The sequence below is a fragment of the Juglans regia genome, chromosome 11 (assembly GCF_001411555.2).
Source record: "Juglans regia cultivar Chandler chromosome 11, Walnut 2.0, whole genome shotgun sequence".
NCBI lineage: Eukaryota > Viridiplantae > Streptophyta > Magnoliopsida > Fagales > Juglandaceae > Juglans > Juglans regia.
The window spans coordinates 6,116,191-6,142,286 of NC_049911.1; the positions used below are offsets into that span (position 1 = coordinate 6,116,191).

At 35.0% G+C, this 26,096-nt stretch overlaps 3 protein-coding genes across 6 annotated transcripts; 2 read left to right on the top strand and 1 right to left on the bottom strand.

Annotated features, from left to right (window-relative positions):
• The first annotated feature begins 2,262 nt into the window (after positions 1 to 2,262).
• Positions 2,263 to 12,561, top strand: LOC108980322 (mechanosensitive ion channel protein 2, chloroplastic). Of its 4 annotated transcripts, none has more exons than XM_018951190.2 (14): positions 2,263 to 2,389; positions 3,041 to 3,323; positions 3,408 to 3,467; positions 4,201 to 4,364; positions 4,706 to 4,829; positions 4,957 to 5,054; positions 5,171 to 5,284; positions 6,022 to 6,082; positions 7,352 to 7,501; positions 7,645 to 7,755; positions 7,973 to 8,140; positions 8,255 to 8,368; positions 9,469 to 9,525; positions 11,272 to 12,561. In XM_018951190.2, the coding sequence occupies exons 2-14, from the start codon at positions 3,246 to 3,248 to the stop codon at positions 12,211 to 12,213; spliced, it is 2,241 nt and encodes a 746-aa protein (XP_018806735.1). In that variant the 5' UTR covers positions 2,263 to 2,389; positions 3,041 to 3,245; the 3' UTR covers positions 12,214 to 12,561. The 4 variants fall into 4 exon arrangements, with proteins under 4 accessions (XP_018806735.1, XP_018806736.1, XP_018806737.1 ...); XM_018951191.2 differs by having other exon boundaries at positions 2,287 to 2,389; positions 3,020 to 3,323; XM_018951192.2 differs by lacking the exon at positions 2,263 to 2,389 and adding an exon at positions 2,453 to 2,704.
• Positions 12,562 to 14,872: 2,311 nt separating this feature from the next.
• Positions 14,873 to 16,584, top strand: LOC108980329. The gene has a single exon (XM_035695358.1). The coding sequence runs from the start codon at positions 15,039 to 15,041 to the stop codon at positions 16,410 to 16,412; it is 1,374 nt and encodes a 457-aa protein (XP_035551251.1). The 5' UTR covers positions 14,873 to 15,038; the 3' UTR covers positions 16,413 to 16,584.
• Positions 16,585 to 20,347: 3,763 nt separating this feature from the next.
• Positions 20,348 to 24,248, bottom strand: LOC108980318. The gene is made up of 5 exons (XM_035695805.1): positions 24,057 to 24,248; positions 23,811 to 23,969; positions 22,280 to 23,398; positions 21,179 to 21,604; positions 20,348 to 20,815 (listed from the first exon to the last, which is right to left on the bottom strand). Exons 1-5 carry the CDS (start codon positions 24,246 to 24,248, stop codon positions 20,348 to 20,350), a joined length of 2,364 nt encoding a protein of 787 aa, XP_035551698.1.
• Positions 24,249 to 26,096: the final 1,848 nt, after the last annotated feature.

Below are 26,096 nucleotides of genomic sequence, written 5' to 3' on the forward strand. Positions count from 1 at the left end.
AGTGATAGGTTAGTACTCACCTACTATTTAAATATATTTTAAATTTTTTTATTTTTTATTATTATTTTTAAGTATTTTTTTACCATTCTTAATTATTAAGAAAAAATTAAAAAAATATATATAATTTTTTTAATATTCATTTTTTTAATCATTAAATAAAATTAAAATTTAAAAAAAAAATTAAATATAATTTAAATAATAAATAAATAATAATAGAATAATAATTTTATCATTATTCAAATAATTATGCGTGTGACTATTTATTTTAATTTTTATGTAATTATACTCGACATTTCCGAGAACTTTACAATCCCCAAAGCATTACGGAACAGATATATTCAGCTTTTTCGAGTATTTACAAATCCGACGTGACACTGACAAATGGCCACGTGAGTATTTAACTCAATTTTAGCGGGGAGTATTTTTTGACTCAATTTTAGCGGGGAGTATTTTTTGAAGAGAAATATTGAAGCATAATTTTTTTTTATAAAAAAAAATTTATAAATTAAAGTAATTTGATATATTAAGTTAAATTGTAAAATTATTTTATTATAAAATAGATATAATATATTATATAAAACCATGTCAATTTATGAATTTTTTTATTATAAAGTGATACTGATGATAACTTCCAATTTAATTCGATGCTTATAAATGTTCAATCTGATCTGATTTGAAGAAAATGATAAACAAAAAATTATCGGATCAGATTGAACCGAACCAATTTACACCCCTAGCTACTAGTCATGTCCAATCCGGTTGATTCGTTCGGTCCGACCATTTATTTTATTATTTTTTTCATTTTTTAAAATAAATTAATAAAAAAATTAATTAAAGTACTAAATTAAAATTAAGTGAATTATTAATTGAGAGCATATTTTTTATATATTTTATATGGTCAATGATAATAAATTAGATAAAAATTACATCATTAACTTATATAATTACTATATAAAAATAATATATTAAAATATATATATATAGGGTTTAGATCTGATTCTGTCCAGTCCGATCCAAAATTTGAAGACCCTAGGACTGGACCGAATTTCATCGGTCCACATATTTTAGGACCAAGACAATCCGTTCCAAAATTCGGTCAGATCGGTTCAGATCTAAAATTTCAGTTTGATTCAGTTTGGATTGAAAATTTTAATTTGGTCAGTTTTGTTGGTCCAGACCGAATTATTTACAGCTCTACTAATGAGTGATCGACACAACTTCCTTTGTGACACTCCATATGATAAGGATAATGATATGTAGTGTATGAAATCTCATATTATTTGAAAATGAAAAATTCTTACTCTCTATAAGATTTCAATGGACCTCCAATTATATCAATGACGGAGTGACAACGACGGAGTAAGAGTAAAACAGTAAAATGAGGCAAGAGTTGGGGGGGGGGGGAGGGAGGGAATTAATGATTGAGGTCCTCGATTTAACTGCATAGTGATAAAACAATATTATTTTTATTTTTTTCTAACTGCATAGTAATAAAACAATTTTGTTTAAATTACTTAAGTTAAATGATGTCGTTTTATATAAAAAATATAAATATACATATTTGATCAGTCTTTTGATTTTGAACATGATTCAAAACATAATTGAACCGACCGACATCGATTTTTCTCGATTTAAATCGTCGACTGGTTGATTCTCCATCGATTTCAGTCGATTCTAGAATTTGACAATTTTTTTCCATCGGATTATTGTTCACTCTTACCAACAATTTAGATTTTTTAGAATTCTTCCCACGTCTAACTATATATTTGATTCGTTAATAACCAGCTTATAAAATTTATCAGCACGATTGAGTTCATTAGTGTTCATATTTGATTATTTTCTTATTATATGGGTAATAAAGAGGAATTTTACTCGTTAATCATTATTTACTTTCACATTTAATATTTATAATTTTTTTATACGGTGTAAGAGTTTTTTTATAAAGTATGATGATTTTTTTTTACAAGTTATAAAATTTAGAATAATAAATAAGATAAGAATAATCTTTTCGGATAATAAAATAGAATATGACTGCAAAACTCAAAGTCAAATAAAATAAAAAATTTATGCGAATAGAATATAATACAAAAGATATAACGTGACGAAAAAAGAATGTGGTCCAAAATAAACAGCGGTCCAAATTCATTGTCAGCTACAGCGCGGAAGCAACATATATATTCCCAATCAATAATGGGCCCATCAAGAGCGCCACGTGGGGCTTAAACAACATATGATTCGGGGAGCACCCTTTCCTTGCGCCTCTATATCCACCACAAAACCATTTTTCCATTTCGTTTTCTACAATAATTTCTCAAAGAATCGGTCTCGAAATTGAGGGAGGGGCCGCCACAGGAAGCCTGTAATTTTTCTGATTTTTCCTCGTCGCGAGGTAATTCTCCGGAATTTTATAAATTTTGTACTGTTCATAGAATAGGGAAACTGTTAACAGCTTTCATTTTTTTTTTTTTTCAAATTGTGCCAACTTTAAACCCAGGGATTTTCTGACCTCTACGTTTTATGAGCATGAAGCCGATATTTTTGGCTCCCATTTCATGCTATTTATGCTTTTCCTTCGGAATTTTGATTTGAAATTGTGTTTTTTTTTTTTAATTTTTGAGGATTAAGATTCGTGCAATATGGGGACTTTTTTTTTTTTTATCAAATTGTGGAGTTTTAATGTCTTCTATGTTGGTATGCTTGAAAGGTGAGCTCTCAGGAATTTATATTTTTTAGGGTTTTAAAAGTGCATGTTAGGCTTGGCGGTGGTATATATATATCAGCGAGTTATGGAAACTATCTATACTTTGTTTTTTAATTTGCTTTTCACCATAGCTCACTCATTTTATATGGGCAGATCACATTTTCTTATTGTTGTTGTTCATCTTTTTTCCTAAAAAGATGTAGTGTCTTAATTCCTGATTGATGCAATAAATGTGTTGTTTCCTTATTTTTTAGGACAATTTATGCTACCCTGATTCTTTGACTATTTCCGTTAATGGGTTGATGAACGTAAATTTAGTTGGCATTGTTTGGTGTGCAGATGGGCTCATAGTCTTTGACCTTTTGATGCTGACTGAAAGCGTGGATTTGCTATATCGGGTTCTTGGGTTGTGAAGTCCTCGAAGTCTATCTGGATTACAGAGCCTTGATCAGTATCAATTTGTGGTCTAGAGTCTAGCAGGAACCAAGTAGCTTATGATCTAGGCTACTAGCCCGTGCCTTGACCTATAATTTCCAATCCAATAATGGCTCTTGCTGGTTCTTTGCACTTGTCCCATGAATGGGGACTCTGCAGGAACCGGGGGTGCAGTAAACAATACAGGGTACTTTTTTTTTTTCATTTTTTCCCTTTTGTGTTCAGCATTTTTTAAAATTCTTATGTTTTATTGTTTGTTTAAACTTTACAGAGTGTAACCGGGAGAGGCAAGTTGCATTTGTTGAGTGCTACTCTTTCATCGCGTGTGTCGGTATGTTTTTCTGGTTTAGAACTTTGGATCCACTCTTTTTTCTCCTTCCAAGATTGTTTTCCCCTAAATGAAACATGAAGAATGTTGAAGCATGTAGATGCTCATTTTGAAGTGTTCATCTAAAATATGAACAAACGATAGGCATTCGACATCTGTTATGCATCTACTACATGTTAAGTTGTTAGGCGCTTGATTTTATTCGTGCTTATTCTGGAAATGTTTGAGACTAATTGCTTACTGCCATTGTGATCATATGCTAACATTATATGCTATTCTTTTCTAAATATTAAAACTTTTTTTACCGTATTCCCACTCAAATTGCTTTTTCCATTTCATCATTTCAATTGTTAACAGTGCTCTTGCTGTTCTTATAATATCTGATTTATTCATGGCACCTGGATTTATTTTCTTTTAAGGGTTAATGACCAATAATGTGTGTTTTAGCACCTAGATGATGAATTAATTAGTTTGGATTGTACTCTGTTACTTTGTTACATCACTGCTATTCTGTCTGGCTTGATATATGTTATCTTCAAGGAAACCCAAATTCTTATTTCAAAGGATGAAATTAAGTAGATTTTGTCATACTAAATTTGAAATTCTGATTCTGTTCTGTGCTAGTTGTTGGGTTTCCACCCTTAAAGCGTTTCCTAGATATATACTTCTAAGTGATGCTATTGGCATCGATGAAACTGTATGTAGTGTGACTTTGAGTATTTCTTTTCTATTACAGTTTCAGCAACAGCTATGTTGGAGCTTTTGCCCTTCGAACACTGCATACAGGCCAATGCATTCTTTACCTAAAAGATGCAAGGCTTTTAAGTGCCATTCTTTTCTAAGGCCAGGCCTACCATTTCAGCTCCCTAATATTAAAACAGCTGCCATGGCATTGACTAGGTAATTTTGTACAATCGATTACCTTTAAATAATAATTATATATGAATAATGAAATCAACAGTTCCTCATATAATTATTTATATATGAGGACCTGTTGATTTCATTATTTGATGTCTTTTATCTTTAGATTTCCATCAAGTATAAAAAGATATTTGGACTTCTTGCGATTATGTGGACATAAAAGAAACTATTCAAAAATATGAGTGAAAGTATGAACAACTAGATGGATATTGAGTTTGACTGTGATCTTATTTTTAAGTGTCGAATGCATTTTAAAAGATAATATCATCTGCTATAATATGAAGAAATCTAGTAACCATTTATTTTTTTGCATTATGCAGGTCGTATAATGTTCTAGAAGGGAGTCCTCTTGTAATTAAGTTGGTTCCAGCAGTTGGTATTATTATTTTTGCTGTATGGGGTATTGGGCCACTTTTGTGTCAGAGCAGGAACATTCTTCTTCATGTATGTGCTCTAAATTTAGGTTTTCATTTTCATGTCATTTATCATGGAACAATTTATGTTTGTTTTCTGTTTCCAAATTGAGATGATGCACTGTTTATGTAAGTAAACTTTTTAATCTATGCTGCAGAAAAATGATAGTAGTTGGAAAAAGAGTAGAACGTATAATATCATGACCTCATATCTTCAACCTTTGCTGCTATGGACTGGAGCAACATTAATTTGCAGGTAAATCTATCAGAGCACTAGTCATTTCGTTGTTGAACTAGAATAGTTTTAGATTCTTATCCTTTACTGTTAAATATATTTTCTAAATTCACTGATAACAGTTCTGTTTCTTTCAGAGCAATGGATCCAGTAGTTCTATCTACTGAAGCTAGCCAGATTGTTAAGCAACGCCTTTTGAATTTTGTAAGATCGTTGTCGACTGTGCTGGCCTTTGCCTTTTGTTTGTCAAGGTGAGTCTGTTTTCTATCTGCATGCATACATACATCCATTTTCTATCTATCTATCTATCTATCTATCTATACACACACACACACACCCCTATATGCAGTATATGTGTATATGTATAGTATTTGAAAACCTTGATGAGTTGCCACTCAACAACACACTAAAAACACAGAGCTGTAGGAGGGGTTTTGGGATTTACATGGTTGAGCGGTGACTTGAAATTACCATTACTTGAAATATGTAATGGGGAAGCATTTCGCATATCCTTACTTTCTTTTTAGTAGAGATCTTTCCACTTATTTCTAAAAGGATGCTGCCACCATTTGTTTGTCATTGTTCTTTTATCAAAATAATTATTTGTCATTGTTGCTTCATTGAAGCCAAATATATAATTGGCGATGCAGATTTCATATCTCGCCTTCCTTCTAGTAGAGGTCTTTCTTCTTATTTTTAAGTTGCATCAATCTCAACCACTATTTGTTTGTCATTGCTGCTTCACTGGAGCTATATATATTATGTTGAACCAGTTTGCATATCATCTCTTTCTGTTTGGTTGAAATCTTTCTACTTATTTTAAGTAACATCAAATTCTGCTACTAGTTTTTTATTTGTTTGTCGTTGCTGCTTAATTGGAGCCACCAATCATTAATGCTTCAGGTAATATGGATTATGTTTTCCCAGTTAGGGTGTTTAAACAGTTTTTATCATAATTAAATGCAATTTTATGTTGCTTTTTGTGCAGCGTGATTCAGCAAGCACAGAAATTCTTCATTGAGACTAATGACTCTAGTGACACAAGAAATGTAAGTGTCAAGGCTTCATTGTAAACACATCTTGCTCAGATCATGTAATTAGATGGGGTAATGATGCAGTGTTATACTGTAAGAACTTCAAGAATCAACCAATAAAATTTGATTATGCATCCAAACTCTATGCTACCATTTCCTGTATTGTTTCTCTGTTTTTTGTGGCTATTTGAGTTGACCTTTATGTTTTTAAAGTTCTACTTCTAGTTGGTGTCATATGAGAGTATTATGGAAATGTTTTTTTAATTATTTTCCTATGATATATGGATGAGACACAAATTTTTAGCAATTTTCTGTAGAAATGGTAATGACATATGTGCAGTGCATTCACTTAACTGCACCTTAGGTGCTATGTGATCAATTAATCTATGCTTAAAATTGTTTGACTCTGTTAGCACTGTTCATCACACAGACCATAATCAAGTCTGAAATATTTTAATTTCAGATCTTCAAGGCCATAAGATAATTGATTATCAATTTGTAATTGATGTCTATTTTTTTTTTATAAGTAAGAGATAAATATTATTGATATGAATGAAATAGGTATATCCCATGTACACAAGAAGTATACAGAAGAACACTTAAAATACATTTTAAGAGTGATAAATTAAAGACAAGAAATAATGAACACTGTCCCCATTTAGTACAATAGCGGAAAACCAAAGCAGTGAAGTGTGGAGAAAAAAAAATTTCAGCTCCGCCATTGTGTGTTCCTTGTCTTCAAAGCAACGCGCATTCCTTTCCAACCAAATAAACCACATGATACACAACGGGATCATCTTCCACACTGCTGCCACTTGATGAAAACCTTGCATCTTCCTCCAACAACCCAACAAATCCACCACCCTCAAAGGCATAACCCAAGCAACATCAACCTTTGAAAGATCTCATCCCACAACACCCTTGTTACCTCACAATACAGTAAGAGATGATCCACAGATTCTCCATTTTTTTTACACATATAACACCAATCCATCACTATACATCCCCTCTTCCTCATAGTGTATGTGGTCAAGATCTTCCCAAGAGCGGCATTCCATACAAAATATAATAAATATAATTGATGTCTATATTGTTAGTATCTTTATAATAAATATAATTGTTTTCTATATTATAATTATTTGTTTAGACTTACTAATGGAAATGCATATTCTAGAATTAAATATTTTTTTTATGAGTAAGAAATTTATTAAAACCACGTAATTAAGCATAGCCCAAGTACACAGGAAAGTATTCTAGAATTAAAATTACCTTCTCTTTGGGCAGATGGGATTCCAATTTGCAGGAAAAGCTGTATACTCTGCAGTATGGGTTGCAGCTGTTTCCTTGTTCATGGAGTTGCTGGGTTTTTCTACACAGAAATGGTTGACTGCTGGAGGCCTCGGGACCGTCTTGTTGACTCTTGCCGGTCGTGAGGTGCAACTCTAATCACTGACTTTTTGCTTTATAATATTTATTATCATTAGTAATCTTTTTTTTTTACAAGTATTATCATTAGTAATCTGTAATAACCTACTTGCAAATTATGATTTGTTTTTTTTTTTTTATACTTTATCTAGATATTCACAAATTTCCTTTCAAGTGCTATGATACATGCAACTCGGCCTTTTGTCGTGAACGAATGGATTCAAACAAAGATTGAAGGCTATGAAGTTTCTGGTACTGTTGAGGTTTGTATCTGAACACCAAACGTGTACTCAAAAGAACAAATGGCTACAAGAAAAGGACAAATGATAAAATATCATATCTATGTACAGATTTTGATGTTTTCCCCATTAGTAATGACTACACATAATTAAGTGCATTAACATGGGTTACTTCTGTGAATTGAAACAGCATATTTTATTCAGAGGGTTTCTCAAGTTTGATTTTTTTTTTTTCCTACAGCACGTGGGTTGGTGGTCACCAACAATTGTGAGAGGCGAAGATCGTGAAGCAGTTCACATTCCGAACCATAAGTTCACAGTGAATGTTGTGAGGAATCTCAGTCAAAAAACTCATTGGCGTATCAAAACACACCTAGCCATTAGTCACTTAGATGTCAATAAGATCAACGTGAGGAGTAATCCAGATTATCCATCCTTTCATATGTGATAGCTGCTCATTTTCCACCATTAAATATTTATTTGATTGTCTCTCTTATTAGTCAGTTTGTCGACCTCTGTGCAGAATATTGTCGCCGACATGCGCAAAGTATTGGCCAAGAATCCTCAAGTCGAGCAGCAGAGGTTGCACAGAAGAGTGTTTCTGGACAATGTTAATCATGAAAGCCAGGCTCTTTTGGTAAGTGCTGAACAGCTAAATTATCTTACAGTTTTATGTCTCTTTTTTTTTTTTTAACTCTCTATTGTCATCTGAGTCATCATTTCTATAATACTAACACAATAATTGAATTCTTTGGATAGATTTAAAATGATTTTTTAAGTCGATTAAAAATAAGCGGAGGGCATCCATATTCTATCTTCTTCCGTTTTTTTTTAATTAGTATCCATATTCTATCTACACCCCCCTTTCCTCTTTTTCTTTCTTTGTTGTTATTAGTGAATTTTGAAGTCATGCTGTAACCATTAGATTGTGATGTGAATCGAGGGCAGGAAAACAAAAATCTGAGAGAAACCTCAAGACTTTCTTGAATGAATGAAAATATTTATCAATAGATTATAATTATATATTTTTTTCAGATTATAATCCTAGTTTTACATATTATACTTTTTAATATTTAGATAGTTGTGATTTTTTTTTTCATTTTTGTTTATTAATATTCCACTTGTTTTGACAAAAGAATGTTGTCATTGTTCTTGGAAAAACTGTTTTTAGTCAAGTATACTTTCAGGAAAAGTTACTTATCATAAAATTAAAATCTTCATTAAAATAATTAAAACCCACACAAAGTTGAAAGACAGTGGTGGTAGTAGCGGTGGTGGGATTGACAAGGAGAGCCCTGAAGTGACTAGCGACACTACGGAGGAGTGTGGGAGGGGGTGATGGTGGCATCGTGGGGTGCTGGTTTGAGAAGGAGGTTGTACTGACAGTGTGTGGGAGTTGAACCAAACACAGGAAAACACAAAAAACACTTGCTGGAAAATATTTTGCTCTGAAATAAATGGAGCCTAAGGTTTTTCCATGTGATTCCCTTTCCAAATTTATGATATTGGTATATTCTCATTTCTCATGCTGCTTCCATGTTTAGTATTACAACTGTATATTACACTTAATGGTGAACAAGCTGTATTATAAGATCGACCAATTAAGATTTATTAGTAAAAAGATATGCCAGTAATTTTTTTTACTATTAAAATGCTCTAGTGCACAATGCTCTTGTATCAGCTTTATGCACATATATTTCTCAATTTGACACTTGATTTTTGTTTGCATATTTACAGATCTTGATTTCCTGTTTTGTGAAGACTTCACATTATGAAGAGTATCTGTGTGTTAAGGTAAGAGACTTTTCACCAGTACTTTTTAACCTATAGTGCATTTGGTCTGCTTTGTAGGATTTCATTTTGACTTTAGTGCATAGTGGTATTTGGTGGGCGTCACAAGATGTCCTCACATTAGAGTTCAAAAAGCTTTGCCAGGTGTATGAGTTTATTTTTTATTCTTATGTGGCATGGTTCAATATTTAATGTTGCCTATTAAGAGTGGCTTGGGGCATCTTCACATAATATATCATACTTGTGGGTCAAGAGAAAATTGAAGAATTGTAAATGAAGCGTAACTTTTGGATAAGAATTATTAAATAAACTTAAGGGTGTCTTCTTTGGTATCAGTGAATATCCAATCATAATGTTTGTTAAATAGAAAAAAAGCAAGGGGTGCTGGAGAGCTGTTCCGTGGTTTGGTGGGAGGATAAAAGGAGTAGGGATAAAATGAAACGAGGACGGATGAGTAATTCTTTAAGCCACAAATCCATCCAAAGCTGAACACACCGATGGAGGGAGATGTAGCTTTTAAAAATTTGCGTAATTACACTTTTATGGTTACTGCACACCATGGAAACCAGGGTGTGATGGTTAAGAATTTTCACTTTTTTTTTTTTTTTTTGGTAAATTTGGTTATACGCCCCTTGTACTATATACCCAACTTAGGATTAGCTCCTTGTGCTATTTTTATTTAGGAATAACACCTCGTTGTTTCAGCTATTTAGATATAGGTCCCTCCATCAGTTTTGCCGTCCATCAACATTAACAGGAAAGACATGTTTAAAAGAATTAAAAACTGCCACAGGCCAGGGCACCGCCCCCGGGTGGCTCCCATAGTGGCTGTTTCTGGCCACTGGTGGTGGCTGGAGTGGTAGCCACCACTGGCGGCTGTCCTTAGTTTTTTTTTTAACTTTTAATTTCTTATTTTTTAACAATAAAACTGTTTTTTATTATAAATTCTTTTTTTTTTATTCTTTTAAAAGACAAAAGCTATGGTGCTTAGAAATAAAGAAACACCTCTTTGATGATTAAATAAACTAGGAGGGTTCATTCATCTGATTGAACTTCAGAATAACACCGTCAACTCTTTTGCCATACCTGACTTAGGATTGGCTCCCTATACTCTTTTTTCAGGAATAACACCATGTGGTTTCAATTATTTAGAAATAGGTCCCTCCATCAATTTTTCCATCCATCAACATTAATGGAAAGCATGTGGCCCAATCACAAATTGCCACGTGTCCACCTTGTTTTCTTTTTAAAAAAAAATCAATATTCTTCCAAATCAATCAATTTATTGACTTCACTCAATATTTTTACTGTGGTCTGTGACGCCTACAAACTCTTAGTACTCATGGAATGAGAAGCCAGATTAACATGCATACATATCCACACCCTGTGATCTTTCATGGTTTGTCATTTGGTTATTGTGATCTTGTTAGTTGCTATATCCAATACCGTGCACCCATCATGTCCATTGGTCAGTTCATTCTACTGTCTTTTATTTTTCTTGGCATTTCATTCTACAGTCAGTTCCCGTTAATGTTTGTGAGTCATAAGAATGCTTCATGAGGTCTCTATTTGGAAGGAATTGTTTAGGTCTTGTTTTGGTAGATATTACTTCACCGTTTCTGCCTATGTTTGTTAGATTCCAAGCTTTACTCTCTTTTTTCCAGCAAAATAGCTTTTGAGAGAATGCAACTGATGGAAAATTATTTTTAGAGCATTGTAGTCATTTTAAGTTTGACTTTGGCAAAACAGGAAGCTATACTATTGGATCTTCTTAGAGTCATCAGCCATCACCGGGCTCGCCTTGCCACACCAATCCGTACAGTGCAGAAAGTATATAGTGACACAGATTTGGAAAATATACCATTTGCAGAGACAATATATAGCCGTGATGGGGTGGCATCCAACCGTCCATTGCTAATGATTGAACCGTCTTATAGAATTAATGGAGAAGAGAAGACGAGAACTCAAAATCGTTCGGCTCGTGCATCTGGAGAACAAGATGGTAAGTCCAGTGGACGACCTGTACCTGACAAGGGTGACGCTAAGGTTGGAGCAACATCAGTTTCTGACTACAAGGCCAGGGAAACCCCGCCTTCAAATGCTAAGGCAGATGCCAAGATTGGAGAGACGCCAAACCCTGATACAAAGGAGGACCCCAAGGCTGCAGCAGCATCTGTGTCGGATCCAAAAGGGGGTGAGCACACAATAGTGAAGCCGACATCAAAATCCATCTCCAAGACAGATTCTAAGGTAGCAGAAATGCCCTTCTCCGACCCCAAAGGGGTAGCTTCAGTAGCTGATAATTCAACTCAAAAGGTATCCAATGGAAAACAACCTAAGAGTGACAGTTTTGGGAATATCACGCAGAAGTTCAACAATCCATCAGTTTCCTCACCAGAAAGCAGCGTTGAGAAAGCAGGCGGATTTACAGCCACTCAGTCTAGACAGGAAAGTGAGAGAATGCCAACGATGCCAAGGCCTAGATTGGAAGATAACATAGTACTTGGTGTTGCTTTGGAGGGCTCAAAAAGAACCCTTCCTATAGATGAGGGAATGGTTTCCCCTTCAAGTCAGGCAGAAGGAAAGGAAATGGCTGCAAGCCGGAATGGCAACGGGTCTCCTACTCCCGAGAAGGATAAGAAAGATGGTCAGGTTCCAACCACTCCGAGTTCAACATCTGGCAATCAGTGATATAGATTAGGTTGATTGATGAAGATGTCCAAGTTCCTTGCTCCAGCTCCTCCTAACTCTTCTCCAGTACATCAAAGCTGTCTTTTTTCAAGCTGATATACGCCGTACATTCCTTTTCCAACTTTCTTCACTAATCTTTCTGTGATCTATTGTACCATTCTTCCGTGAAAATTTAACAATAATACATCAAACAAAAATGTACACCATTCTGCCAGATTTGAATGGTGTTACATCAAACACAAATCTTGCCCTGCTTTTGCTCATAGAAAATATAGAGTTTATAATTGTTACATTTTTTAATGTGTAAAGCTTAGGCTCTAAATTTCACAAAGAGTAATGTTACGTACAGTCATGAAGTATCCAAGCGTTGTGCAGTTGTTTTGAAAAAAAATAGAATTTACTATTAAAAAATTAGTTTATTTTTAATTGAGTTTTATATTTATTTATTTTTTTCAAAATGATTGCACGACGTTTACGCATTTATAATTGTAATTATCATTTCTATTCTACAAAATTCTACAAAGCTAAGAAGTGCATTTGTTTATTTTAGCTTAAAACTGGTCTCTCATTGATCTCTCCTTTACTACAAATCCGTCGCATCCTTGTGTGCGATCACCACCAGCAGTATTCCTAATCATTTTATTTTGGTATTTTTATTTACTTTTTTGGGGGGAGGGGGCATAGGCCTTGCTAGTTGCTACTAACGAGAGTCATTTCAAAACCTGTTAGGTTTGATGCAACGATCAAATTCACAGGAATAAAACATAATATTGATAGGAGAAAATATATTTATAACTGTGAGTTACATAATATTGATAGGAGAAAATATATTTATAACTGTGAGTTACATAATTATCGTGTAATTATTTAAAAAAAAAGTAAATAAATAAGATTTATATGAAAAAAATTAATTTTTTAATAATAGATTTTACTATTTTTTAAAGTGATTGCATAATATTTACGTACTTTACGATTATATGTAAATTGAGCTTAGGCAAAAATTCAATAGAAATTAATTTGTTTCCTACAAATACATTATGAGAAAATTAATAGTTGATTTGGTTACACAAAATTAAATTATTTCATCTTATTTAATCTAATCATTACAAATTTTTTAAACTCTCATACAAAATATAATAAATAATTTAACTTTTCAAATTCTAAAATAAAAATTATATTAAAAAATTATATTATAACAATATTTTATTTAACTTTTAACAAAATATTTCATCTCATTTCATTTAAATTGCGTAACTAAACGATAATCTTCGCATTCCAACTTATTACGGGATTTATTATAATTTTAAAAAATAAAAAAAATATTCACATTAACAATGCAATGAGCGTTAAAAGTAGGATTGAAAATATAATTTTTCGCTTGCTGGATTTAGGCATGACTCATGAAAATAATCGAAGAAAAATCATAGATATATACAGAGATTTTATAAAATCATTTGTCCGGACAGAACAGCGCAACGGATCGGTGTGCCTTTGGAGTTTGGGGTGTTCTGTGGTGGCCCTCCAGCTGAAAACACAGGCTTAGCAAATTCATTTTTTAGATTCGTACCCTGTCGGACGGTGCGTTATTGCACTCACCCTGCTCTGAAACCACAGACAGAGAGAAAGTGAGGAGGAGGAGGAGGAGGCTGTAACACTACAGTACTCAATGTGTAGCTTTTTATCTGTAAAATGGTGGTCTGTAATTGATATTTTGCTCACTTAGAGGGTGAGAATCTCCATTGATAGAATAGAGAAAGAAAAAAGAGAGAGAATGCAGAGAAGGAATAACTAACTTCTCGTATGATCAAGAGTTATGCTATATATAAGTTTTACATTCTATACACCACTTAAAAAATATGTGATTTTATTCTTTTATCTTAATATTTCATATTTTATAAAATATGAAGACAAAAAAATAAATTCATATATTTTTAAGTGGTGTGCAGAAATATAAACTTATGTATATAATTTTTCTAAGATCAAATTGGTCCGACACAGCAGACGTAAGAACATTGGCATTGGATTAGCCAAATACCTTTTCATCTTCAAATTTAACAAACATCATCCATATTTACTCCACATTGAATTAGCTAAATTGTTTTCATCCAAACTATAAGCTACAATAAATCCATTCTTCTTTTCAAATATGAAAAGAACTATAGCAAGTCTAAAAGTATTTTTTAAAATTATTATATTATAGATATAATATTTTTATTCATATGAGATTTTACTATCTATATATATATGAGATTATTATATTATAAATTGTTAGATTGTAAAAATAAAAATGAATATGATTTGTCGGAAGTTATTATAGAGAGTGTGATGACTAATCTAATATAGACTTCAAGTTTTGAATGATTAGTTAAAGGTGAAAAAGTTACATATTAGTTAAAATTTAAAAAATAAGATAGCCAATCCAATACTAACGCTCTGACAAACTAAATTCCTTCTAGAAGATCACAGCTAAAACGACATGTTTCAATATCGGAAACCACATGATAATAAAAGATAAAAGGGCCTCAAGGCCTTAACTCCCTACTGCAAATGGGCCTTATTTTCTACTTAAAATAACCCAACACCTCTCAACAAGGCTCACGGCCTGGTCCATGACTCCCGTTGAAACGATGCACTTAACTCACAGCCCCTGGCCACCTAGGGCACTTCAATCGCTCGAATCTCTTCTGAAAGTCCCGCTTCCTTCGTGCTTCTCTCTCTGGGCGTGTGACAGAGGCCGGAGCTCCAATCAGCTTAATAGCGGCACATTCCATCTTAAAAATCAATCCAGGTAACCATTGATTCAGCCTTTTCCGCAATCAAATCAAATGTTTCGTCTAATCTGCATAAAGCTGCCCCAACAATTAAGGCGCAGAGCTTCACCAATATGTCATGGCTACTTGTTCTCAACTTCATCTCTCAGACCCATCTCAGAACTCCCTAATATCACAGACCCAAAATCTCTTACTGTTTCCTTCCTCCGAAACTCGTGTGGGCTGTCCTTGGAGTTAGCTGCTTCAGCTTCCAAGAAGCTCAACATTGAGAACATAGAGAATCCCAATTTCGTTCTGGACCTGTTGAGAACTCACGGTTTGACGCAGAACCAAATCGGACACTTAATTAGTAGTCGTCCCTTGTTGCTTTCGGCTGATTTAGGCAAAACCCTTAGGCCCAACATCGAGCTGTTTAAATCCTTAGGGTTTTCTGGCGCTAGCCTCGCCAAAATGCTCAGCAAAGATCCACGTGTGCTTCAGAGTGATGCATACACTGTGGTTGAGTTTTTTAGAGCACATGGTTTCAGTGACGAGCAAATATCGACTTTGACCATGAAGCGTCCGACATTGTATGTACTCAATACACAGAAGATCCTTAAGCCAAAGTTTGAGTTTTTTAAATCTTTGGGCTTTTCATACCTCGAAATTGCAAAGCTTTTATCCGCAGAGCCCTATATTTTAGAAAGGAGTCTCGAAAACCAACTCATTCCTTGTGTTCAAGAGCTTAGGCGGATTCTTGGCACTGACGAGAATGTTTTAAAGGCGTTAAAGGCATGCTTCTCGTTGATTGAAATTAATGTGGAAAGGGTGTTACAGGCCAACATATCAATATTGCTAAGCCATGGTGTTCCCAATTCATTAGTTGTTAAGATCTTTTTGATTCAACCAAGATCGCTGCTTGTGAGGACTTATCGATTTAGTAAGATTGTTAATGAGGTTATGAAATTGGGTTTTGATCCCAATAATCTACTATTTGTTCTAGCCATCCGTTCAATGGCAGTGATGAGTGAAGCACTGTGGGAGAAAAAGGTGGAAGCTTTAAGAAGTTTTGGTTTGTCAAAGGATGAAATTGATTCAGCATTCAAGCAGCAACCAATGTGTATGATTACTTCAGAGAAGAAGATCATGAAAGTGATGGGGTTCTTTGTGAACAATCTGAAGATGAAGCCTTCGATGATATCCAAGAATCCGAATCTTCTACTGCTTAGCCTGGAGAAGCGGATAATTCCGAGGTGCTCAGTTCTGCAACTTTTGATGTCTAAGGGGTTGATTGAGGAAGATACTAGCATACTTCATACGTTTAAAATGACTGAGAAAACATTCGTCGAGAAGTTAGTGGAAAAGTATCAGAATGAGGTTCCTGATGTGATTAGAGCGCACCAAGGCAAGATAGAATTTCAAGGGTTCCCCATTGATTTAAGATTTTGACTACTTATGAGATCATTGAATACTTTGGGCCTTTCCAAAAGACCATGAGTTCAGATTGACTTCATATGTTGCCAATAGGAATAGAAACTATTGAATGTTGCCAAAAGACAGTATATATAGTTTTCAAGTTGTAACATTTTCTAAGAGATGTAACCGAAAGAATTTAATGCCAGATTTTTGCTGCAGCTGCGTTTAGTTTAATCAATCTACATTGTGCACAACATGCAAGGAATAGAAGCTAAGTCAAACTTGAGTCGAACCTTTTATCTACACAGCAGACCTTATGTACCTCTCTTACAACGATCGCTGATGCTTATGCTCTGGCCATTTTTCGAACATGACCTTTTTGCTAAAAGAAACATTTTAGGTACAAAGAAATCTCACAAAAGTAAACTCACAAACTAACGTAGCTTGATGTGGTACATTAGATTATAAAACTACTTTTATTATAAAGTAGATATAACATATTATATGAAGTCGTTTCATTTTGTGGGTAATTTCTTTGTGTCTATAACACTTCTCGTTTGTTAATTATAGCTTTCTTTTGTAATGAGATGTGGTGAACTTGCATTTGGGGGGGGGGCAGATATTTTGAATCGCTTTCTGGAGGATTCTTTCTCTGCGGAGCAACGTAGGGCCTTAGATGCTCGAGCCATGGCAAATAACGAGTACTTCAGAATTGTACTAATTACATGGCATTATATGTTTAGTCTAATCCGGGAAAGTTTTGTTGAAGACTCAGATTGTCAGCTGGAATAAGTGTGGTTAATAGGTTTGGTCTATTGGAATGTAAGGGCTTGTTGTTTGGTAGGTAGGGCACGGCTTCAGTTAGTTGCTTGTCGTATAATGTAGCACCTATTCCTGCAGCTTTATTATAACCCAGAAAGCTATCGCTTAGTTCTCTATGCTTTTGTTGTTTAAAGGGCCGGAATTCAGATCCTCCACTGGTTTGGAAGTTGGAACTCTGTTAAGTTTATAGTGGCCTGAAGGTGTAAGTTTCATTTGATGATTTTCATTACATTTTTTAGTATCTTTTGCAGAGCAGTGTTACCCCAATCGGCTTGCTCACAACAAACAGTGTAGACTTTTACTAAAGAGTACTAACGTTACATACTTTTTCTTCCTTTTCATCTGCAGATGAATTTAGTAAAGAGTAGTACCTGAGCTTTACCGTTCCTCCAAGATTCTGTAAGAAAGGCAATTGCAATATTTAGTTTTCGAAAGTGACTTCCTGAATTTTTGTTATGTGTAGAAGCTCTTGCTCATCCAAGGATATCAGTAAGTGCCAACAAATTAATTCCAGACAGTAGCCAATCTGTGGGTGCGGTGCACGGGACCAGAGTTTATTCTGTAAGGACGGATTTGAAGGGCCCTGCGTTGGAAGGGTTTCCCAACAAAAAAAAAAAAAACCCTCAATTATAACGAAAATTTTGGACAAGACTTGTGTTAGACTTGGCTCTTGGTTTTTGACCTTTCTAATACATAATATTTACCTTAATGCGTAAGCGTAGTGAGTAAGTATAAAATTTGTATGAAAAATTAATATTTTAATAATCAACCATTTTAAAAAACTAATTATAATATTTATACAACTTATAACAATATCTAACATTACTATCTTCCTTTCAAATTGTGCTAGATATAGTATTTTTTGTGTACTTTTTGTATATTTTATTGATGTAATTGATCAAAATAGTTATTTTATGTTAAAAAAAAAAAAAAGAAGTGAAATGATTGTATTCAAGTTTTTACCTCTTAAATTTCCCTTATGCAAATTGCAAAGATAGCTAAGCATATGGTGCTAGCCTCAGCCAAGCAAATCCCTTTGCTATCTGACCCAAAACTACAAGTCATAGAGGTTTCAACGAGTGTCTGCTGACATGTCCGACTGCTTAAACATACAGAAGCCGGACTGTATGAGCTAACAGCACTCCAAATGATGCTGTAAAATACAATTTTAAAAAAAAATATATAAAGAAATTTATTTAAAAGTGCCCTCTAAATGATCTTATATTTAATCTTTATTTTTGACACATTACTACAGTACTCCCTTTACATGTGAAGGTAACGGTTAATAACTATAAACATTTTAAATTAATTTCTCTTCTCTGTTGCTGATTTTTCTTCCGGTTGCTGCATAATTATGTTCTTTGAACCATCCAAAGCCGCAGTGCTTAATTAATCTCTCTAAAAAGTTTACAATTTCTGTACTTTGATTATATTTTTATTATATAATCTATTCTTTTTATTTTTTAAATTAATTTATATTTTTGTTTAACTTATAAATTTAGATTAATTTAAAATAGAACATAATTATATAATATTGTACGGAGAGATATTGCAAATATCAAAAGATATGAGAATATCATTGATAGTTAAAGAAAATATTTAAAATGAATAAAAATATTAAAAATATAATATTTAAATAATATGAAAAAATAGATAAAATGATGTATGATATATTGTAAAAATTAATCTATAAAAAAAAATTAATGATATATTTTAAAAGATAAGATAAAGTATTTATCGGTAATGCTAGCCTATTTCATTTTAGGACGTTGCTACGTCCACAGATGGTTTTTACTGAAATTCTCTACAAATAAATAATTTTTTTTTTTTTTACTTTTTCTTTCACCATTTTTTAAAACTATTTAAATATTTTTTAAAAATAAAAAAAAATCACATATTCATTTAAAAACACTTACTTAATTATTAAGTAAAAAAAAATTAAAAACAATTCGGTGGAGGAAATCCTCTGTGAAACTAGTGTATTCCTCCATTTTATTATTAGACAGCCTGTCAAATTATAATAATTCAGCATCCTCGCGTGCCAAGGACATGCATTGCTATTACCATTCTGTCCTTCCAACTGGTTATCATTCATTGATTGGATTATCTAACTCAAGTTTTTTAAAAAAAAAAAAAAAACAAACAAACATTTGAGAATTTAATCGAATAAAATATATACATCATTTAAGCTCGTTTTTTTTGTTTTTTTTAAGAGTCCGGGCCACCTGTCCAATAGCGACCCTTCCCCGAGTTTATTAAAAAAATTTCTACTTATGGCAAAGGAATACCGTGGTAACAACTTCATACCTAGGAGAAACATTAATTACTAAAAACCAAAACCCAAGCGCAAAACGAATATAACCTTAGACAAACAACTATACAAACATATCAGAAAACAAAACCTACCAATAAAAAAAAACCCAACCTTATTGACGAGTAATTCTAATATAAGGAAAACCCTCATTTTCTAATCTTATTATACCTTTTATAAACAAAGGAAGTTCCAAGAGTGAAAACTACAAACCATTGCCACCCTTTGCACCACTACGGGCCAAACCATCTGTTGTTGAATTTGTCTCTCTATAAGAATGGTTAATGGAATAATCCTCCAAATACCACAAACCACGTCGTTTAGACTTCAACCATTGAATTACCAACATTGAGTCCATTTCAATTTCCACATCTCTTAAACCCAAAGAACAAACATTACAGAGACCATATAGCAGCCCCAACACTTCTGCCGCATTATTAGATTTATTCCCAATATAATTTACAAAACCACACACAAAGTCGCCATTATCATTTCTGATTACACCACCAACACCAGATGGGCCTGGGTTACCAAATGAACTTTCATCCACATTTAGCTTATAATTCCCAATCTTCGACCTTGTCCAACTCACCTGTTTATATACCATCACTCTCGTTGTATTGACTGGAAGTTGCAGACATCGAAGGACCTCTTCATCTCTTCGCGACATAGTTCTTGAATTCTTGAGTCTAACTGCAACCCATGAAAGCCAACGCTTGATCGAGCACCACATGATAGTCACTGATTCGTATATCCCTTCCATTCTCGCCTTGCACCTCCTCCACCATAACCTCCAAACAATTACTGTCGGAAGAATGCCTAGCAACTGACCAGTCTAAGACGAGCTTCTCGCACGACGATGCCAGCATTCCACTCTATCTCTCCATCTCCTCCCAACCATATTTGGCATTCCCACCTGCACCGAGTATATATTCCATATTTTTTCTCCAAACTCTCCAGTGGCTAGCACGTGATTCAAGTCCTCATAGCCTCCAAAAGAGCAGCAATCACATCTAGAAACCGTTGGAATGCCCAGTTTAGAGATTTGATCATCCACAGCCAGGCACTCATGCATTGCCTTCCACATAGTAACTAACATCTTCTTTGGAATAACAGTATTCCAAACCCATTTCGTCCAAGGAAACTCAGGAGTTTTTGTTCGAATACATTGCCATGCACTATGCGTAGAAAACTGTCCATTCGGATTTTCCAACCAGATCAACAAATCCTTACCAGGTTTAATATAACCCAATTTATCTACAATCTCCTCAGCTTTCTCCATACCCACCAGTCTAGCAAAAAACTGAACATTCCAGCCACAGTCCGATTTACAATCCTTCAAATTTAAGTCTAGAAACTCACTAATATGGTGATGCACACAGAGAGGCCCATTACTAGACCAGTTATCTCTGTAGAAGAAAACATCTCCATCCAACACTTTTCATTGAGAATTTCTAGAAACCTTCGGCAAACATCTCATTAGCATCTTCCAAAACTTTTAGCCTTTATTCGGGTCAACCAACGAAATGTGCTTCCCCCTAACATATTTACTAAGAAAAAATGAAGACCATAGAGAAGATCCTTGTAATAAATTCCAAACCAATTTCATATGAAGTGACTCCTGCACATCAAGCAAATTACGAAAACCTAACCCCCCCTCCATTACCGACTTGCATATAGAACCCCACGCCTTCCATTTCCTTTTTGGCTTTCCATCCTTTGTGCCCCAAAAGAAAGTGCTCATAAGCCTTTCAATTTTCCCAATCACACTTTTAGGAGTATTTAGCATAGAGAGACAATGAATCGGTAAACTTTGGAGCACATGTTTGAGTAAGAGTAACTGAGTCCCATTAGATAACAATCTAGTTTTCCACCCTTCTAGTCGTTTCCGAACCTTATTAATAATCTCCTCAAAATTAGCACTAAGCAGTCCACCCGATACAATAGGAACTCCCAAATAAGTAAAAGGAAAATTCCCTTCTGAAAACCCTGTAATACGAAGTAAACTACGCCTTCGACCTTCCGTAATATGCTTAGAGAAAACCATCGATGACTTCCTGTTGTTCACCACTTGACCGGAACACTCTTCATACTGTTGCAAACCTTTAGAAATAGAACATAGCGAGACTTTTCTCCCATTAGAGAACAAAACAATATCATCAACATAAAAGAGATGAGATATAATTAGCGTACCACGAGGCTGAGAAAAAGGAATAATCTTCCCTAGCTCAACTTCTCTTTTTAACATCCGAGTTAAAACTTCTTCCACCAGGATAAATAAATATGGCAACAAAGGATCACCTTGTCGCAGGCCTCTCCCACCTTTAAAGAAACCTTTTGGGAGACCATTCATAACAACAGAGTACCAAGGTGTAGTAATACAAATTCTAATAAGTTGAAAAAAAAATTCTGAGAAACCACAAGATCTCAAAACCTGCAATATAAACTCCCAATCAACACTATCATATGCCTTGGCCATATCAATTTTCAGCAGCACATTCCCTCCATAACATTTTTTATTAATGCCATGAATCATTTCTTGCGATAAGCTGATATTTTCAAAAATGTTTATACCCGGAATACAAACACCTTGCTCAGGAGAGATAATCTTCCATAATAAAGGAGATAGTCAAGTGGTCAGGATCTTAGAGCACACTTTGTAGAAAACAGAACACAAGCTTATAGGTCTGAACTTATCAAAGCTTGCAGGATTTTCTACTTTTAGAATTAACACCAAATAAGAAGCTGTATAAAAGAGAGGAAAGACCATACCACTAAAGAATTCAACTACAGCATCCACAACTTCCCCACCTATAATATGCCAACATGCTCGATAAAATCCCGAACCAAACCCGTCTGGACCTGGGCTACTCTCAATCGGAATAGAGACAATTGCATCATAAACTTCCTTTGAAGTCGGGATACTACATAAAACATCATTGTCTTCTTGTTGAATGACCTGCTGCACCAAACTCTCCAAAGAAGGCAACGGGTGTCTATGACCAGCAGCCAAAAAATTATGAAAATATAAGATAGCCCCATTATGGACTGCCTTTGGTGACGAGAGAACAGATCCATCCGGCAGCTTCATTTCTTGCACCTGTTGCCTCTTCCGTCTACTCATATTCCGAAAAAATGATGAAGATGCCTCTCCCTTCTTCAACCAGCCCTGCTTTATATGATATGAAATCCTTTGCTCTTCACACTCCAACCATGCATAGAGTTCAACCTGTGAGGCAACTAAATCAGCCTCAATGTCCTCCGAAAAACCCTCCTGTAAATCCCTCTCCAAGCCCTTAATCCGTTCTTCTAAATTCTCAATACGCACCTCCGTTCTGCCAAAAACATTTTTATTCCAATTTCTCAACGCCACTTTTAGTCTCTTAAGCTTAATCATGAGGATAACCATGGCAGAGTCTGCTACAACCTCCCCGCTCCAGGCTTGGGAAACACACTCCAAAAATCTGTCATGTGTGACCCACATCTGTTGAAATTTAAACGAAGGATATCCATAATTCACCAACGGCCTCGTCAAAGATAATACCATAGGGGCATGGTCTGAGCACGATCTGAAGAGGTATTTCAAATGAGCATCCGAAAAATGATCAAAACCAAGAGCATTTATTAACCCACGATCTAATCTCGCCCAACTTCTACGAAGATCCGATTGACCATTGCACCAAGAAAACTTTTGTCTGCAAGATTGCAACTCAGAAACCCTGCAAGCATCAATACAATTGTTAAAATCATCCATAGCCACCGCAGGCCTCAGCCTTCCCCCACATCTTTTATTGTTATTTCGAATGATGTTAAAATCACCCAATACAACCCAAGGCCTCTGCTGAGAGCTCATATCCATCAAACTACTCCATAATCTCATCCGCTCCTGATAGTAACATTTGGAATAAACAAAAGTAAATAACACCTCTTTTGAATTTTCTTTAACCATAACATAAATAAATTGATCACCCATATTATCAACTCTCAACTCTGCATCATGATTCCATAAAATCCATAATTTTCTCCCATCAGCAACATTTGAACAACACTCATCAAATTTAAATCTTTCTTTCCATAACAGGATTCGAGATTGATCCACCATAGGTTCTGCAACAACAAAGACTTTTGGCTGAAACTTTAACACTAATTTCTTTAAACGTTGACTCGAAGTGCCAATACCCCGAGCATTCCAAAAAATATAAGAAGCATGGTTTGCTTTTAACCTGAGAAGAACCTCTCAATGTAATTCCTTTATCCCTCCTTTTTTCCTCTTGATGCCACTCTGAATCCGAACATACCTGTCTCTCCTTAGCCAAATGTTCCAACATTCCATTTGATTCAGTATTTGAGCATACTTCCACCTCCGGAAACATTCTCCCATAAAACAGCATCTCCCTTCTCCTGATTAGCGTAGCTATGTTTATTCTGCAGTCCATCACCCACACAATCTTGCATTCCTACAACCAACCCCATCTTATCCAAACCTTGTAGATTTAAATCCTGGGTTTGGCTAAAAGGTACACCAACCTCCAGCATTGGATTACTCGCAGAAACCTCACCATAGTTGTATCTCGATCATGACTTTGTGCCTCAATCCCCTCATGAACATCATCATGCAATTGTTCTTTCAAACTATTCACCACCATATCCACGTTCTTGCTATGATCCACCAAAATGGGTGGAATCTCCACTTCATGTGCACTAAGCTCTCCCTCGCATATTACCGGGTCTGCCATTTTTTCTTTTTCTCTTTATCGTACTAGCAGCATCCACAAATTGTTTTTCCGCCTCTATGGTTTTCTCATGCTCCCTTGGCAACACATCCTCCTCCCTACTCAACCCCTCTTTTAACAAACCGACTTCAACTTGACCCCTAGATTGTTCCTTTCGCACCCACAACTGGTCTGATTTAGTACCCTCCTTCTTCAAATTCAAATCCACCTCCCGTCTCTTGCCCACCCATTTACACGTTCTCGCATTATGACCTTGCACACGGCAACACATGCAATATGCAGGTAATGTTTCATACTCGATCTACTGATAAAAACTCTGAGGGTTTCTTGGGGTGCCAATCCACAAAGCCTTCAACAGCTCCTTAGAAACATCCATCTCAATACAAACTCTTGTTCCATCCGTTCGAGTAGCGCATTTTGTAGGATTGTCTCTCTTAAGGAACCTTCCAATAGGGGTCGTGATACTATGTAAAAAAAATCCATGGAAAAAATTCGGCGGCAGACCTGGCAAAAAAATTCACACAGGAACACACATAGGTTCCTTATCCTCTTGAAATTTCATATTCCAGTGAAAGGCTCGGTATTGAATCCCATCAATATCACAGGCTTCTCTCACAAACGCTTTTACAAAATCCTCCTCCGAAGTCATCCAGATAAAAACATTCCTTGGTCTATTCATTACCGAAACCACGGGTTGCTTAAGCAGTCCCCATCTGGACCGAATAAATGACCGAATTGCATCTAAAGATGGCCTTTGACGTAAGAATTTCAATACCAACGAGAATTGAAAAGGAGCAGCAGATCTATCCAATTCATCATTTGAAAAAATGACACACACTTCCCCCTTCATAGTCTTATGAGCCCTAAAAGGCACCGACACCTCAGGAAGAGGTTGCGGGGAGTCCAGTACCATATTTGAAAATGAACGCAGACGAGAAACGGCCACCGAAACGGCCTTGTGACCATCGGCGGCTGCCATGAAAAAAACCTCAACACATGCAAACTTAGTCCCTCGTAGATTTTCACTCTCTTTCTACCAACTCTTGAAATATCTCTTTTCATTAGTTCTGTTATCAATCAAGGACTAAAAATACATGAATCTGAAAATACGGACTTGAAAATATCAAATTAATGAAAAATACCAACAACATAAAAGTTTAAGGAGAAGGGTTCCTACCACTTATAGAGATTAATGAAAGTTCATGAAAATACTTGTAAAGATTAGGGAGATGGTTCCAAATCGATTTCTTGCTCTGATTCCAATTACGGCCCGTTGAGAGGGGGGGAACCACCACAGAGAGAACCACCGAAAACTTCCAGAATTTGCTACTATGTTAAAGACCCAATTATTGATCCAAAAGTTCTAGGACTGTTGTATACTAATTTAGTTAAAATTTTAATCATAACATTCCACCACGTTTTCCAATCTGATGTCTACGGCTGCCCACTCTATTGACACTAACCAAGTGGTAGCCCTTCTTTTTTTTTTGCGGCTTCACTCAATGACTTAACATTATGCTTATACAAAGTACTAATACATTTTAATCCAACATATAGGTCGCTCTCTCTGTGACTTAAACCAGTGTCGTAATCCCTGCTCTGATACCAATAGTTAAAGACCCAACTATTGATCAAAAAATATTAGGACTTAGATACTAATTTGGTTAAATTTTTAACTCTCAAGATCATAACACAAGTGTTTGAAGCCTAAACTCTCTCTCTCTCTCTCTCTCTCTCTCTCTCTATATATATATAACTCTTAGGATTTCCACTTCAAGAAATCAACAGAGTTTTATGTTCGTTACTTTCCAGCTATCTCGGTCAAGCAAAGGAGAAAGGTCAAAGATCTCT

What these genes read in the sequence shown, in the direction of transcription:
- LOC108980322 (XM_018951190.2), top strand. Translation starts at nt 3,246, where the DNA reads ATGGCTCTTGCTGGTTCTTTGCACTTGTCCCATGAATGGGGACTCTGC. An exon ending in GCTGCCATGGCATTGACTAG is followed by an intron (nt 4,365 to 4,705) that starts GTAATTTTGTAC and finishes TGCATTATGCAG; the next exon opens with GTCGTATAATGTTCTAGAAG. An exon ending in TAGATGTCAATAAGATCAAC is followed by an intron (nt 8,141 to 8,254) that starts GTGAGGAGTAAT and finishes ACCTCTGTGCAG; the next exon opens with AATATTGTCGCCGACATGCG.
- LOC108980329 (XM_035695358.1), top strand. Translation starts at nt 15,039, where the DNA reads ATGTTTCGTCTAATCTGCATAAAGCTGCCCCAACAATTAAGGCGCAGA.
- LOC108980318 (XM_035695805.1), bottom strand. Translation starts at nt 24,248, where the DNA reads ATGGCAGACCCGGTAATATGCGAGGGAGAGCTTAGTGCACATGAAGTG. An exon ending in CTATGGTGAGGTTTCTGCGA is followed by an intron (nt 23,970 to 24,056) that starts GTAATCCAATGC and finishes GGTTGGTTGTAG; the next exon opens with GAATGCAAGATTGTGTGGGT. An exon ending in TTGAATTCTTTAGTGGTATG is followed by an intron (nt 21,605 to 22,279) that starts GTCTTTCCTCTC and finishes GGTTTGCAACAG; the next exon opens with TATGAAGAGTGTTCCGGTCA.